Source organism: Eutrigla gurnardus (genome assembly GCF_963514095.1).
Source record: "Eutrigla gurnardus genome assembly, chromosome: 8".
Taxonomy (NCBI): domain Eukaryota; kingdom Metazoa; phylum Chordata; class Actinopteri; order Perciformes; family Triglidae; genus Eutrigla; species Eutrigla gurnardus.
The window spans coordinates 2984325-3000956 of record NC_139922.1 but is presented as its reverse complement, the minus strand read 5'-3'; the positions used below and the strand labels follow the sequence as shown (position 1 = coordinate 3000956).

Genomic DNA, 16632 nt, shown 5'->3' with positions numbered 1-16632 from the left:
GTTCTCCACAGGGAGTCTGTCTGCATTAGTCTACCAACACTCCATCACACCCATCTCTTTGCCCTGTGCTCTTAAGATCCCAGAGAAAGGTTGGTACCCACTGCAACTTATTCATATTGTTGTTATCGATTCATTTCCAGATGATTTTTTCTATTCATTATTATTTTGTGTCTCTATATATATATAGTTTGCAGAAAAACACTCAATTGGCATTAACATTCATTGTTTGAGATGAATCAAATTTGAACAGGTTGATCCTTCAAACCTCACATTGATGAGCTCTACGTGTGAGGAGATGCACAAACAGTGAAACAGTGCCAGGAGAGGCTCAGAGGGGCTTAAAGTAGCCTCACCTGTTGGGATAGAAATTAAATAGATTAATAGAAAGAAATTAAAAATGAAAGTGAAATATATATGGAATATTTGAAAGTTTGTTTGAGGAACTGCCATTTAACCTGATAGAAGTGATTCTGCTTTTGTTGATCTCAGATCTGATAGGAGAAGTGCCGGAGGTTATCCCAGTGAATAGCATCAGCACAGCTGCTGACCTGCTGAAACAAGGAGCAGGTGATCCTCCAGCCTGATGCAACACACAGAAACGTCTGACCTGTCTTCACGATGCTCACCTCTCTGTATGTCCCTGTCCCCTTCAGCCTGTAACGTCCTCTACCTGAACTCTGTGGAAACGGAGTCTCTTACCGGCCCCCAGGCCATCGCCAAGGCAACAGATGCTTCCTTGGGCCGTAACCCACGTCCTGCTGCCACCGTTGTCCAATTCAAGGTGACATCACAGGGCATCACACTGACCGACAGTCAGCGGAGGTAAGATATCCCGAATGAATTAGTAATTAAGCCTTGATCAGGTTCAACCTCAGCTCCTTTTCTAAGTCTATCAGTAACTATGTACGTGACCCATGCGGACAAAACTGTCCTCATTAAAACCAAAATGTTTGTTCTAAAAACCATAACAGCATAGCATCTATTATGTAAGACTCAATCAATAACCCTGGCTAGCCTGGATTGTAATTTTTTCTGTATTCCACCAGATTGAGCAATTTTCTTGTGTATGTTCATTGGAAGAAATACCTGCTATTCCCCTGGTTTCCACTAGGGGAATTACTGCTGTATTACAGAGCATTGCAGTGTTTGATGCAATGTATCAAAATCAGCATTGCTGTTCATATTTGGCATATCCTATATTGAAAAATATTCCCCCTGAATATTTGTATATGGTAAATAGTTTATAATAGTTCATGTTTTTTCATGAACAAATAAGAGAAAAAACCTGGAATTTGCAGGGTGAAAATACTGTAAATAAGGCGCGCAGGTGGCCGAGTGGTTAGAGCGCATTCCATGTACGAACGTATGCATACGCCGCCGACCTAGGTTCGAATCCCGGCCGGAGGTCCTTTGCTGCACGTCACATACCCTCTCTCTCCTGTCTTTCCTTCTATGCCAGAAAAAATGTTTTAAAAAAAATACTGCAAATGAATGAATATGTGTTAGTTATGATCTAGATTGAAAAATGTGACTCAGTGAAATTGGATAATAATATGAATAATAATATTTGTATAGTGGTTTCAGGAAAAGGACAAGTCAATCTTAATCTGACACTGCACAAAAAATGAAAATGCATCAATATGAATGTTTAAAATCATTGACATACATATCAGTATATAGAAAATAATACATCATGGTTTTGTGTCTTGGTTTGTTTTTTCATAAGAGAAACAACAACAGTGGCATCATGTAAACAAGGTGGCATTTAAAGGGTTAACATTCTGAAAATGAATGAATATGGTTAAAAGAAGTTGGTTAAAAGAATAAACTCACTGAAAGTGGATAATAATAATAATAATAATAATAATAATAATAATAATAATAATAATAATAATAATATAGGATGATGGCCGATTTTTGATGTGGACATTTTTGTCCTCTAAGGACATCAGAGCAAGGGATGCAAAAATAAAGTGGCATAATTCTAATTGTATTTCCCTACTTTTACCTTATTCATTAGTGCAATGTCTGTAGGAAGTGCAGATATTGCATTAATTTAATGGAATATTAACTGCTGTGAGGAACATTAACTTAATTATTCCCTAATAAAGACACTGAAGCTGCAGCCACTCTAGGTCTGTGCTGTTTTAATTCCCTTTTAGTGACGATGACGCTCTCCTCTCTCGCTCTATTTGTTTGGTTTCTAGGGTTTTCTTCAGGAGACATTATCCAGTGAACAGCGTGACCTTCAGCAGCATCGACCCTAAGGACAGAAGGTCGGCAATTACAAGACAATAGCGACCTTATTTGAATCTCGTCGCTGTAGTGTGAAACAATAATCTAATATCAGAGAGTAATCCCAGACAATCAGTCGCCCATGGTCATTCCATGCATTTGTTGCTCTGCCTTTGCATGAATGCGTCTGTTTTGTGACTGGATGTTTACGAGCATGCCGACGCTGCAGCTGCATCAGCTAGTTTGTTTGTGTGTGTGTGTGTGTGTGTGTGTGTCTGAGTCTGCTTTCTCTCTCTCCTCCCTTCAGGTGGACTAACTCAGACAACACCGCTGTTAAGTAAGTGTTTGTGTGATGTAGAAGATGAGTGTGTGCATGTGTGTGTTGTGTGTGTGTATATACACACAGTGGTATTAGAGCCTCTGCATGGCATCAGATCACATGTGAGCCTCAGCAAAACCATTCCAGCAATCCTGATTTAAGAATGAAAATAAGTCTCACATGATCCCATGTTGATACTCAATCCTTCTGTCTAGTTAACCCTGTGGAAACTATCTGGTGATCCATTTCTGAGAAGTCTGATCTCAATGATTTTCTTCTTTTCCTATATTTCTGACTTAAGAACAGGTGACAAGGGTTTTACCAGGTTACAAAATAGATGCCTGTGAAAAGAAACCGTTTTTACAGGTGGTTTGTTGTCAGGATCACTTTCAAGTGTCCGTTGCTGTAATGCTCACTGTAGCCTTCTTCGGGGCCGGCCCGAGGCGTAAGCAAACTAAGCGGCTGCTTGGGGCCCCCTGGCCACCAAGGAGGCCCCCAATCATGTGTGATTTTTAGGCTATGAGTCTGAACACATTTAGGTATCGCCATTCTCCAGCTGGCCGTCCTCAAAATGCACCAGAATACAGGAAATCACATCTACCAAATTCTGAATATTCTGGGGGAGGACCCACAGACCCCCCTCCCCCATTTGCACCCACTTTTGCACAAATAGGGTGGGGGTGGGGTCTTTATACATCTGTGTCCAGGGGGACAGTAGTTCATCTGTCACTGTATTACAGTTTTTCTCCATTTGTTTGGCTCTTTTCTTGAAACAGAAATTACATTCTCAAAACAACATGGACAAATCTCCAAACCACTTGGCAATTGTCCACAACAGAATTGCATTTCTCATTAATTTCATCAAATTGCAATTGTCTTAGTACATGTCTCAATATCTCATTACATCTTTGCCAATGATTAAGTACAGGTAGACTACATTTAGCACAATTTCCAAGTGAATAGATCTTGTTGATCTAAACTGATTGTCGATTCTCAGTCTAATGGTTGTTCTCTTCAAAACATGTCAGCATCATTTCATTGTGTAAGTCATCACTTGCACAATAGTCCAATTACTTATTATCAAAATGAGTCAAGAACAGAATACCATGAATACCATATATGAATCTCTTGGAACGTTTGATAAATTGAGTACAGTCATTGACAGTCAGGTGAAACTAGAACTTGACTAACGAAGGAGGAGTTTCACTCATCTCAGATGACCAATCAAACCGTATGTTTAGTTACCTGACAGGTGCTGTCTATGATTGTGAATGCTGCCAAACATATATATATATATATATATATATTTACACAAGCCAGCGTGGAGCGCAATATAAAGAAATACAAATGAAATGAGTTACAGTTTTTCTCCATTGGTTTGGCTCATTTCTTGAAACAGAAATTACATTCTCAAAACTCTAAGATCATTTGGCAAAACAGTCTTACAGTTCAGCACAACACCATAGTTCACCTGCAAAAGCTCATATCTCTCCCAAAACTGTTCACTCATGCTTCAAAACTAAATTCCTTTCCCATATAAATAGTCAGTGCCCCCAAAAGACAAAAGATCCTTCTCAATTGCTTTGCCTCATTTCTCGAAACAGAACGGACGTTCTCAACACTCTTGGTGCTTTTGCCAAAATAACCTGGATGGTTCAGCACAACACCATGGTTCACCTGCAAAAGCTCATATCTCTCCCAAAACAGTTCACTCATGTGTCAAATCTAAATTCCTTTCTCATATAAATAGTCAGTGCCCCCAAAATGCATCATCCCTTTGGCATTGTGTACTGCAAGTCAAAATGTTTAGATGTTTTGTCACTATGGCAGAGGACAATTGAAATATCCCTCATGTCCACCACTAAGTCTTAGCCCAGTCCTTCATTGACAATGGTTACTGTACTCGTTTTTTTGTCTAGCTAACAGAATACAATTGTGTGTAAAACTGAAAAAAAAATAGGATTTTACGGTAAGAGTAGCCACCCGTGCCAGGTTGTCGTTCAAACATAGAATTCAAAGGACAAGACTCCATTCGTAATGTATGTCTTATGTATTTCTTACAGAATGAGTTACCAATGAAATTGTATTGTTGCTTTACTTTTTACCACTAATGCATCAATGAACAGTGACTGGAATACTACTGTATCCCATTGAGGTACATTACGACAGGGCTAACACACACACACACACACACACACACACACACACACACACACACTAAATGAATAGGTAAATGCACATGTCTTGCTTTATGCACAGTGTCCAGTCCTACAGTATACAACATATAATTCAATTATTGACTGATATGAGTACATACCTGTTTTCCCTGCGAAAGGTTTGGATGATGGAGGAGACTGTAGAGCGAGGCACATTAGGCTGCACTCTGCGACCTGCCTCCACCATTGTGAGATGGTGGTTGACAACATGGTCTATAATTGTGGCCCGAATTTCATCCGGGACAACATGGTGTCTTCGTGCTCCTCGGCCTCTTCCCCCTATTCCACCACCACGCACCCTTACTCCTCTTCCTCTTCCTCTTCTTCTTCATGGAACAGGCAGTTGCCCTTGTTCATTTGCTTGGCCAGGTGCCTCCATGTTCAGAAATGGTACTGGTCCTGGTCAACCTTTATATATATACTGTATATGTTTGGCAGCATTCACAATCATAGACAGCACCTGTCAGGTAACTAAACATACGGTTTGATTGGTCATCTGAGATGAGTGAAACTCCTCCTTCGTTAGTCAAGTTCTAGTTTCACCTGACTGTCAATGACTGTACTCAATTTATCAAATGTTCCAAGAGATTCATATATGGTATTCATGGTATTATGTTCTTGACTAATTTTGACAATTGATCAGACTATTATGCAAGTGATGACTTACACAATGAAATGATGCTGACATGTTTTGCAGAGAACAACCATTAGACTGAGAATCGACAATCAGTTTAGATCAACAAGATCTATTCACTTGGAAATTGTGCTAAATGTAGTCTACCTGTACTTAATCATTGGCAAAGATGTAATGAGATATTGAGACATGTACTAAGACAATTGCAATTTGATGAAATGCAATCAATACAAATCATTTGAAAGAGTCCGGCTGAATCCCTTTCTACATTCTGAGATTATACTTGCTAATCGGTGCCACACACTGGCCTTTAACTCATAATCACAGGAGTAAAAACTATTTGGATCAGATTTAGAATATGCATCACCAGAATTATTTTTTTCACTTGTCTCTCGGGACTTCCCCATAACCCTGTAAGCTGTTACAAAGAAACATACGAGACACAAATGTGCTTCCTGTCATGCTCAGTAACGTGTTTCCTTCCCGACCCTTCCCCTCGCAGGGTGTTTGGGTTCGTAGCCAAGAAGCCGGGCAGCTTGGCAGAGAATGTTTGCCACCTGTTTGCCGAGCAGGACCCCGAACAACCTGCCTCGGCAATCGTCAACTTCATCAACAAGGTCATGTTGTCACAGCGGCGGTAGAGGGGAACAAAGACACATGCAGCATAAAGAAGTGGGGAGGCTTCTATTGGACAGCAGAGATCTTCAACGTGGGGTCCGGGACCCCGAGGGGGTCCGCAGAGCTACAGCAGGGGGTCCTCCGAAATGATTTCATCGCAAACCTGTTTCTTCCAAAATATTCAATATGTCACATTAACATGAATACAACATCTATACAATATACATATTAATTGTTGTATTAATGTGAAACTGTGATGTAGAAATGCCAATATAGTTACAATATGTTCTATAAACATGAATCTGTCAACAATTATTATTTTATATACATACATCATTACAAAGTACCTTCATACATACATGCACTACAGTCTTGAAATATAATGTGACTTCTAAATTGAAGCCAAGTTTCCAGAGGCTTCCATCCCTCCGTTCCTGGTTCTGATTATGTTCCAGCTTCAAACAGATCCGTGGTTAAATACAACTTTTATCATCCGGGTGTAACGATGCTAGAAACTACAAAGAGGACTCTTCCTGCACCGTTTGGACCTATAGCGTCACAAACTTGACATGATAACTGCCTCAAAAAACAGCAGGTGTTTATATTTGTTTAATAAATTCCTTATTTTCCTTTAAGTGGCCAAAGCTGATGTAATGTCATTTCTATTTGGAGATGTTCAGGTATTCATACGCATTTACAGCCACTCTTGCCTTCAAGACTTCCACAGCACCCTTATTAAGTGTAACACATTTAATCATATTCAACAATCATTTTTTTTACACCTAATCAGAGACGATGGATGAAAGCGAACGTGAGGATTTGTAAAACTTAACGTGTGTGTATGTGTGCGAGGGAGTGGCGTGCCTGCGTTCAGGGTATTTCAGTATGAATAGGGAAGGACATAGCGTGTTCAAGCACACATTTACCATTCATTCACTGCTTCACATCTTGTGACCAAAATCATATTCGCATATATAGTGAGTTAACAAAGAGAAGACGGATGGATTTAACCAAAGACAGAGCACTCTTGTATTAATGTATTAAGCTTTCTTTCCAGCTATATTTTTGTACTTCTTGCTTACGATGGATTTGTTTAGTGTGTTGTCTTGTTTAGTAAAAACCTAGAAACACATTACTTGTATTACAGCAATAATATAATATGGTCTGTTATCTTGTTGATCTCTGTATTATGTAGTAATATATTTTCACATGCAGCTATAAGACAAATAAAAAGGAAAACATTTTTTGAAAAGGATATGCTATTTTGTATGCAAAGAAATGAAGAATATAATTAAACTGAAGTGTTTTGGGGTCAGTGGTTATTGTGGATTGATGGCTGCAACCATTGATTATTTTCATTAGCGTCCAATTACACCGATGCATCCATCAATGATTAGTTGCAGCTCGAAATGGTCGGCAAAGAAATGAAAAGATTCTGAAACAAGTATTGAGGTTCATTATTAGTTTTATTTAATCACAATTCCCTTTAATAGCATTACAATATATACTGTATTCTTTAAAAAGAAAAAAAAGAAAACTGGTAAAATTTTTCATTCACAAATTTACAAACAGTCCCTTAAAAAATAATTCAGTCATCAGAAGTATTTCAGTCACTTTGTTTCCATGGGGAAGTTGACCTGATGGCGGATGTAGAGACGCTGCAGCAGACTGAAATAGTCCAGAGATGTTTGACTGATGCAACAGAGGAGTTGATTCAAACACACAGAGGAAGGATAACAACAGTGTAGCTCTATTATCATCAGACCCACTGTTAGTATGCTTAACTATACACAGTCAATGTCAGCAATGCAGAGTTTTAATACAAGCACATAATATATTCCTCTTCCAGTAGCTTAGCCAAGGAGTGTAAATGATGAAGACCTCAGCAATGCTGTAGTTCACTCCCTTGTATTCCAGGTTCACCAATACCTAAAAGGAAAATCTGGTCCGAGAGCCGTATTCCTCCCAGTGTACATTTACCCTGAATCTAAAATCAGTGTGCTTAAATAACTCATCAATTCATGTTGTGTAAATGCCATCATTTCAAAGTCAGAAACTGTTAAATAACACGGCAAAATTAAAATGAAACAAAGTGTCCCAGTAGCAAAGTGCAAAAGCAGTCATTCAATGATCCCTGCTGTGGCTGCATCCAATCCAGAGATAGAAACCGCAGACCAGCTCCTTCACTTTCACTCTCCGAGCTGTGCTGAAGAACGCTCTCCTGACGTTGCAGCAGCAGACCGAGCTCTGCAGTGGAGATTCAAGCTAATCGATGGTCTCTGACATCTGCTCTGCTCCCCGTACAGGCCTCGGAGCACTCATCGGCAAGGCCACATGACTCTTTATGTCTCTAAGTTTGAAATGGCAAGACTGCCTTCTTAAACAGGACGTGATACGTTCAGGCACTCATCAGGCCCACTGATGCATGTAAAAATGGAAAACTAGGGAAAGATAAAGCAATGCCTAACAACAGCAAAGAACCCTTTATCTGTTGCTTTCTGGGCTGTCCAGTGAAAATCAATGTGCAGTTTAAAAAACATTTTTTACAACATTCAGCATTCAGCTTTAATGTTACCTATTCCTGTGTGAGCTTGGAAGAGTGGCACCATTTGGGATTCTGCTGCCGTCTGTTAAATCCATGGTGGAGGCGCGAAGCCGCATCTCTCAACGCCAAAGAGAGGCTCCATTCCAGTCACAGCATCGGGGGGTGCGGGATGCTGCTGCTGAGCGGGACGAGGACTGGTTCCTGTGCTACTTGGCTGTCTGGTGGCGTGTGGTGTTGGAACCACAGTCTATGTAGCGATAGGCCTCCAGGCTGTTCTGGGATGTTCGCACCATGTAGGAGGTTTTCACAGAGGTTCTGAAAACAAGCAAGGACATGCAGAAATGAAGACGCATCACAAACACAAAATACATGACGTGGCCACAGGAGTGAAGGTGGGCTTTCTGATACCACTATGTGCTGTCATGTTCAGGAACGACAAGTAGGGGAACTAAACTGCAAAGCAACAATTATAGAGCAAGTAAGGGTGCACCACAATGTTACACAAGCCGTACATTTGAGGAAGCGGCAAACGTGGAAAACACCATCTAGTCTTTCTGAATACGACACACAGCTGCTTCTTGTGTGGCGCATATAAATATTTTCATGAAATTTGAGATTTGAAAGATGATATCATAAAAAAGTATAACAGTACATTTACATTTAGGTCATTTAGCAGACGCTTTTGTCCAAAGCAGTAGTAGTACTGTACTTTTACTTTTGATACTTAGTAGTTTTTTGCTGCCAATCGTTCTCTACATCTCATGTAAGATTTTGAACACAGGAATGTTACTTGGAACAGAATTTTTACACCGTTTTACTTAAGTAGAGGATTTAAGTACTTAAACCCCTGCGAGAATGAAAGATAAAGGCACACTTACTGCATATATACAACGATGTTGTGAACCTTAATGCTGGGCATGGTGCAGAAGGCACTGAAAAACAAATGACACAGTTTAATCTCACACACACACACACACACACACACACACACACACACACACACACACACACACACACACACACACACACACACACACACACACACACACACACACACACACACACACACACACACACACACACACACACACACACACACACACACACACACACACACACACACACACACACACACACACACACACACACACACACACACACACACACACACACACACACACACACACACACACACACACACACACACACACACACACACACACACACACACACACACTCTTACTTACTAGACATAGGGGGCACTGCTACCAATCTCCACACTGACAGTGTAGTTCACCTGCAGAGGACAGAAATGTTACACAACAACACACAACTCAGTTTAGAGTCGATCTAGAGCTGAAGAGGATTGAAGTCAATGGCACATGTAGGCCTGTTCGATTAATCGATTTTAAATCGTAATCGCGATTATGTAGTTAGGACGATGTTAAAAACATGAAAATCATAAAATCGATTTTTTTTTAGTTAAGTTAAAGTTCTGCACTTTATTCATTCATTTTTGTTTAATGGACACACCTTAAAATACATGTGAAAGTGAGGTTTTTCTCTTAATCCCAAAGGGATTGTTTTTTTTTTGTTTACAAGAGGTCTAAAAGAAGATGACATGGAGCAAAGGCAGATGGCAAAACTTCATTAATTGTTCTTTATATTAATCCCTTTTTGTTGGAATTCTTTGTTTAATAAGAGCAAGGTTTGCACTCAAATCCCAATGGGGAAATTATTTGCAAAATGTTCAATAAAAAACAGCATATTTGAAATAATTTCTTTGCCTTTTGTCGTCATTTCACAAAATAATCGTAATAGTAATCGAAAATCGGATTGTGAGAGAAGGAAATCAGGATTTTATTTTTGGGCAAAATAGAACAGCCCTAGGCACATGTAAAGACAATGGGTTGATGGATTTGCCTGGGAGGACCAACCTCAGCATTTCTGAGCTTGCATGGCAATTCAACCAAAGTGTAAAGTGTAGAGCAGCTGGGGAAACTTCAAGGATAAAGCTAGTAATGTAATATTGTTGTTATTGTCAAGACATCCAATGAGAAGTCTTGACAATGTGTGTGTTTTATGTGTATTTATTGGTATTGTATGTTTTTATGTATTTTGGACATCTTGGCTGCAAATCAATTTCCCAACTGGGACAATAAAGATAACTTTGGAACTTTTGGAAGACCGAAAACCAAAAGTGTGAGAGCGCATCCCTCAATAGTTTGCGCTTCCCCAGTCTGCCTATGGTCATCAGCAACAAGCAATTCATCACAAGATCTTTAAAAGCCAGTGTGAAGCAGAGAAATGCTCAACCATTTCCCCAATCAGCTGGGAACTGCACTACTCAGCAAATGGTACTTACAGAGAAGCAACATTTGAACACATACTATTTTCAGCCCAGGTTTAGTAGTATAATATAAAAACAGATGTTGGAGAGGCTGAAACAGTCATTTTCTACCATTTTTGCGTGAAGAATTGCTGGTAATCGATAATCAAAAGAGTTGGTCATTATTTTTCTGCCCCTCCACTAGATTTGTCATGTTAGAGCTGCAGTTGTGGCAGCAGGATGTTGTATGTTCAAAAGAAACTGCAGTGCTCATCTTCATGGTAGTCAACCATGTGAAAGAATAATTGTATGTACACCAAAGTCCCTGAGCTATACAACACAATAAATCAAAAAAAAAGGAGAGAAACCAAAAATATTTGTCATATACAGTATAAACACACCGGCAGTAGTAGCGAATGGTATTGAATATTTTCCTGGGTATCGGTATTGAGTTTGAAATTCTAGTATCGTGACAACCCTACTTGTTAGTAGGATGAAGTAATGTTGGTTTTGTGTAAAACTGTAAGTAGAACCAGGAGCTTGTGTTGAAAACAGATCCTGTAGTACGACCTGGAGCAAGCACGCCTACAGTTTTCTATACAGCGACGACGACTTTCTTTGCATACTCAACTTTGCACAAGCAACCGTGTCTGGACCAACCAGTGATCATGTCTATTATGTAAAGAGGGCAACATTTACAAAGCATTTTCAAAACAAGTATTAAAAAAGCAAACCCGTTACATAAATGTTTTACCTGACTCTGACTGAGCGGCAGGATAGTGGTGACACTGTCTAGCTGCTGGGTTCCGATCACCGTCTTCATGTAAAGGACCTGGCAGCTCACACTCTGCACCAGCACCGAGAAGAAGTTTGGGTTGCTGAGGTTCAGAGTGCTCTGAGAAAAGTAAAGTAAAAAAGATTGGGGGAAAAAGAAGAAAGAAATTTGGTGAAATAAGAAAGAGAGGAGACATGAGTCTCGGTTTCGGTGAGTAGCTCCACCTGCAGACCAACCGCTGCTGACTGACGGAAAAAGATTAAACTCATTTAGAGTTTAGTGGGAATGTGGCCACAGACACGGAGATCCTATTTCTGGACAAAGCAGCAACAAGCACTTTCATTAGTGGGTCACATGATCAACCACCATTGTTTTAACTCACTCTTTCATAGATAGGACAATTACAGATGAAAAAGTTACAGAGTGCCACTTTAAGCGTGAAACTAACAATTAATTACTATTTAATATCTAAGAACAATGACCTAGTTGTACAAAGTGTAGTTTAACAACACCACAAACCTCACCGTGCTCGATGGAAACACAGTTAAATCAAGAGTCTCTCAGTCTTCCGATATAAACAGCACAACCCTGCATGCCTGTTTGCATTCTTTAGCAAGGCGTACCTAATAACCTGCTGCACATAACGGATTACACAATCTGGTAAACTGCAAGTGTGAGAGAGTAAACCTACCGTCATGTTCATTAGGACCTTCGTGTTGGCGTGGTCGAAGCGCACGATCACGGAGTGTATCCCGTCATCCACAACGACCACAGAGCGAGGGAAAAGGAAGAAGGCCACGAGTAAAGAAGCCAGGAGGCACAACACCACGGACAGGACCACATACAGCTTCCTACAAGACACACACACACACACACACACACACACACACACACACACACACACACACACACACACACACACACACACACACACACACACGTTTTTCCAATTGTATGTGAATACCATTTGACTTTCAGCACTACAAATATATTATATGCACAGAAATAATTCAGTCTATTCAGCACCAAGAAAGCTGTGTAACATATTAGTGAGCTTTGGTTTCTCACGTTCTTTGGGGCCGCAGCCTTTGGTCACTGTATGGGATCAATGCAACCAGTTCATTCACTTGATCTGTAAGGCAAGAGATAACAGGTCATGTGGCATATTGATTAGTGTCTCCCCTTGAAATGTATGTTAGGACACAAAGCAAAGCCTTCAAAATTACATGACAGCCTCTTCCTTAGATAAAAAGCACCAACGTGAAATGCTACGCCATTAAAATAGACCCGCTTACTTTTCAAGGTGTTTCATCAAGTTACAGACTCTTTAATACCAGTTTAAATGAAAGGAGCTGAAAGGTAACACTGAATAGGAACATGGAGACAAAAGCAGTTTCCACAATAACTCTTGAGACAAACAGCTTAAACTAACTTTAGGCCTTGGTCTCAGTTAATTACTAAACGTGTTCAGTGACGTTGATAACGTCATTCAAGGGTTAACGTCATAGTAAGGGTTCCTACTCACCGGAGGGTATTCGTCCAGTGCCTTGGCATGTCGGACACGTTATGCTGTCCCTGCCGGTGAACTCCACGTAGGGGAATTGAGCGATGTCCTCCCGCCTGACGAGCCCGTCTAAAGAGTCGTTGTCGGAGTCCTCTCCACGCTGCCCACAGCTCTGCCTCTCCGGGAGCAGTGACAGGTGGCTATCGCTACGAGACCACCGTGTCCCCATCGCGGCGGCTCAACTCGGACGGTCAGCCAGTTTGCCACCGACTACCGGCGGCGGTGTGCAGGTGGATGAGAGAGCAATTCAGCCAAAAACAAAATGACAGCAACGTGAGAGAGGAGCGACAGGTCTGTGTCATCTACAGAGAATGACCCTGTGTCCGTCGGTAATAGTCAACTGACACGGTCACTGTAGCATGACGTATTTAAACGTTGTTCAGACTCGGCGTCCCTAAGCTAACTTAGTTTAGCTCGTTTGCTAGCAGAGGTGTCTACAGGTTAGCTGCGCGAGTCCATTGTCGCTAACATTCGTTAGCTTCATTACAGAAATGTTAGCCTTCTTACCGCTCAGGCCCAACAATTCAACGCAGTCATCCCAAAGTTGCGTTAAACCAGCTCAGCTCACTCGCTGTCGGTTGTCACGCCAAAGTTTACTTTCATGATGTGTGGCCTTCACGTGCCCTGCGTAACTTCTTCTCCTTCCTCTGTGAGGTTTTGCGTCCTTAACGTTGCTCTACCGCCTCCTCCTGGATTTATTTCTTTTAAAGTCGAGTAAATAGTGCAGTTGCTCTTATAAAAAACAAAATAACAATCTCTGCCCCCACACTCTCTTCATACTCTTTCCACTGGCTTCTTCTCGTCGGTTCTTCAGTATTCTGCATGTAACTGGAATTGTCTCCATGTTCTGAGTTCACAACAATGGTCAGAATGACTTGTTCCCTGTAATTATAGTGTATTGGTAATTTGCTGTGTTGTAGTTGGTTTTTACTGTGTAATCGTCAGCAGTTCTAATACCAGTCAGACATGCCTGGTAAGGTGGTGCGTTATATCATAGTTTAGAACTCAAGCAGTAAAATGCATTAAACCAGGCATGCTTGTGTTTTTATTATCCACTTGCACATACGCATAAGCATTATACCATAAGCTACTGACATTAAATAATAAGAATTCTTACTGTTAATAATATAATAATAATTAATAATAATATAAGTGACATAGCATGTCGATCAGATGTCGTCTTTCTCTACTGTAGGCTAGGTCAAGACGAGTTTAGTAAATGGTTAGATTAAAAATTCCGGGGCTGTAAGGCAGCATTTGAACGCACCCGCCTAGTTTGTGGTTGCTTACTGCTGCCCTCTACTGGTGTATATTTGGTTAACGCACCTACATTTGTTTCAACATGAAAAAGGGTGTAAACATCACATCAAGAAGTTTGTTATAATTAGTATTACCCATTGACCTACCCTAAATTGTTCCCAAGCCCCCATTTTTATTTTTAAATATTTTTATATTTTCAGAATAATCACATAGTGATTAAAGGGTATACAAAGAGTTTTAGGATTATAGCATCATAGTGTGTAGAAAGAAAATACTTTAAATACTTTAGAAAGAAGCATTTCTGCAAATTTGTCTTTTTGTTTTTGATTTATGTATTTTCTTTTACAGACACTGTATCCTCATTCTGCTGGAATAAATACAGAATACATACATTCAAAATACAGCTATTTGGGTAAAGTTCATATTTATGTTGTCAGATTTCACTGTGACCTATAAAACCAGTCTTGGTTTATTCTACTGTATACTTTTTTTCAGAAACATGACTGAGCAGAATCAGACTCTGATTGAACCAATCTACAGGACAGTAACTGTAATTAAAGTACATTCTTTAGACCTGCAGCTTATCTAATGGAGAGAGGAATTAGATACGCTATCACTTTAAAAAACACTTACATAATCAGGTTCTAAGCATGCAGCTTTAATGTGTCTAAAAGTTAACATGACAGTAAGTCTTGTTCAACAGAAGAGAACGGAAGACGACGATGTCTGTTGCTTTTAACTGGTTGACTTCTCAAACAGTACTAAAAAGATGCAAGTGCAGATATTTTGTATGCTTCTCCTGGGGGCTAAACCCCCCATCTTTTAATCCTAGTGATGTCCCTGGTTAACAAACTCAAGTTTTAGCAAAAGGTCTGTCTGGAACACACCCCTGCTTAAAAGCAAAACAATGACACCAATATTGAACGTAAATTAGCTGTGGTTAATTAGCTGGTGAAATATATGTTGTGAATGGCCGACATTTTTCTTCTTTTTGACACATAAAACCTAATTCTCAAAAAAACAACTGTAGAGAGCGTTAAGATGTACGTCGTATACCATTCTAGATCGATCAATGAATGAATGCATGTAATAGATTTGTATTGCTGATGCTGAAGGTTTCCAGGCTGATGGAAAACATCATCTTTTTGTATCTAAAATAGTATGAAGAGATTCAAATCCTCTGAATAAATCGATTTGATTGTTTTTTGACGAGTTATTTGTTTATTGTTGTTATTTATTTTTGATTAACCTTCCATGTATGTATAATGTACCAATGCAATTGTGAGTAGGGTTTAGTGAAAGACTTGATAGATACCGGACTGTATAACAGGATATAGTGCACCACGGTCCTGGTTCTATAGATGGCAGCAATGTGTTTAGATGCGAGCTGCCGTAAAACCCCGAAGAAGAAGAAGAAGAAGAAGAAGAAGAAGAAGAAGAAGAAGAAGAAGAAGGAGCGACAACGAGGCTTGACCAAATGGTCTGTGTAATTGTGGGGAGAGGGAAACAGTATGAAAGGGAGAGGGAGAGGATGACTAGAGGGTTGCAGAAGGTAGGAGTGAGGGAAATTAATTACTAACTTTATTATTAATTAATAACAGTATTATAGAATGTGGAAAATCGAGGGAAGGGAGGAGAATCATCTTGAGATACCTAGTATCAACTGGATTAATTCAAAGAATGTAGAAGAGGAGGAACGGGAGAAGTAAAGTCCAGCAGATGGCGGCAAATGCAACACTAAGGATGCCGACTGCCATTAAACACCAAAGAAGAAGAAGAAGAAGAACAAGGCTGACTAGAGTCTAGGCAGAGAGCAGGAAGAGTGTGGAGTCTGGGTGGCATACTGGGAACCGCAGGAGAGGGGGTACCTCTCGCACAAAAGGCAGTGACCGAATATTTAAAGAAGACAGGATTATTTAAAAGAATTTAGTATTTATATAGCTTAACCCCCCCCCCCCCCCCCCCCCTTTTAGTCATCCACTCATATATTTATCTGTTTATTTATTTATTTATTTATTTATCCTTTTTAAAAAGACCATAGAAAGACATAAATACTGTCATGTTACATACTCCGATACAGTTGGTGGCGGTATGCACCAAGAAAACGGTTGCAACCCGCCAATAAACAAAAAGAAGA

General features: G+C 40.1%; 2 protein-coding genes across 5 annotated transcripts in view; one reads left to right on the top strand and one right to left on the bottom strand.

Annotated features, from left to right (window-relative positions):
- Window positions 1-6632, top strand: part of tns2a (tensin 2a) — a 65786-nt gene extending 59154 nt beyond the window's left edge. For 3 of the 4 annotated variants that reach the window (XM_084015357.1, XM_084015356.1, XM_084015359.1), the window contains exons 23-28: window positions 12-89; window positions 490-567; window positions 654-822; window positions 2208-2276; window positions 2543-2572; window positions 5907-6632. In XM_084015357.1, the coding sequence (XP_083871483.1) occupies window positions 12-89; window positions 490-567; window positions 654-822; window positions 2208-2276; window positions 2543-2572; window positions 5907-6045 (563 nt within the window). In that variant the 3' untranslated portion in view covers window positions 6046-6632. The remainder of the gene's footprint in view (window positions 1-11; window positions 90-489; window positions 568-653; window positions 823-2207; window positions 2277-2542; window positions 2573-5906) is intronic. The other variant, XM_084015358.1, reaches the window with a different exon arrangement.
- Window positions 6633-7118: 486 nt separating this feature from the next.
- Window positions 7119-13892, bottom strand: tmem106c (transmembrane protein 106C). Its single transcript, XM_084015425.1, has 8 exons — window positions 13743-13892; window positions 13197-13445; window positions 12740-12803; window positions 12363-12522; window positions 11651-11791; window positions 9815-9864; window positions 9446-9499; window positions 7119-8882 (listed from the first exon to the last, which is right to left on the bottom strand). The coding sequence occupies exons 2-8, from the start codon at window positions 13402-13404 to the stop codon at window positions 8774-8776; spliced, it is 786 nt and encodes a 261-aa protein (XP_083871551.1). The 5' UTR covers window positions 13405-13445; window positions 13743-13892; the 3' UTR covers window positions 7119-8773.
- Between the last annotated feature and the right edge of the window lie 2740 nt (window positions 13893-16632).

What these genes read in the sequence shown, in the direction of transcription:
- tmem106c (XM_084015425.1), bottom strand. Translation starts at nt 13,404, where the DNA reads ATGGGGACACGGTGGTCTCGTAGCGATAGCCACCTGTCACTGCTCCCG. An exon ending in AGGCTGCGGCCCCAAAGAAC is followed by an intron (nt 12,523 to 12,739) that starts GTGAGAAACCAA and finishes TGTGTCTTGTAG; the next exon opens with GAAGCTGTATGTGGTCCTGT. An exon ending in AACATCGTTGTATATATGCA is followed by an intron (nt 8,883 to 9,445) that starts GTAAGTGTGCCT and finishes GCTTGTTTTCAG; the next exon opens with AACCTCTGTGAAAACCTCCT.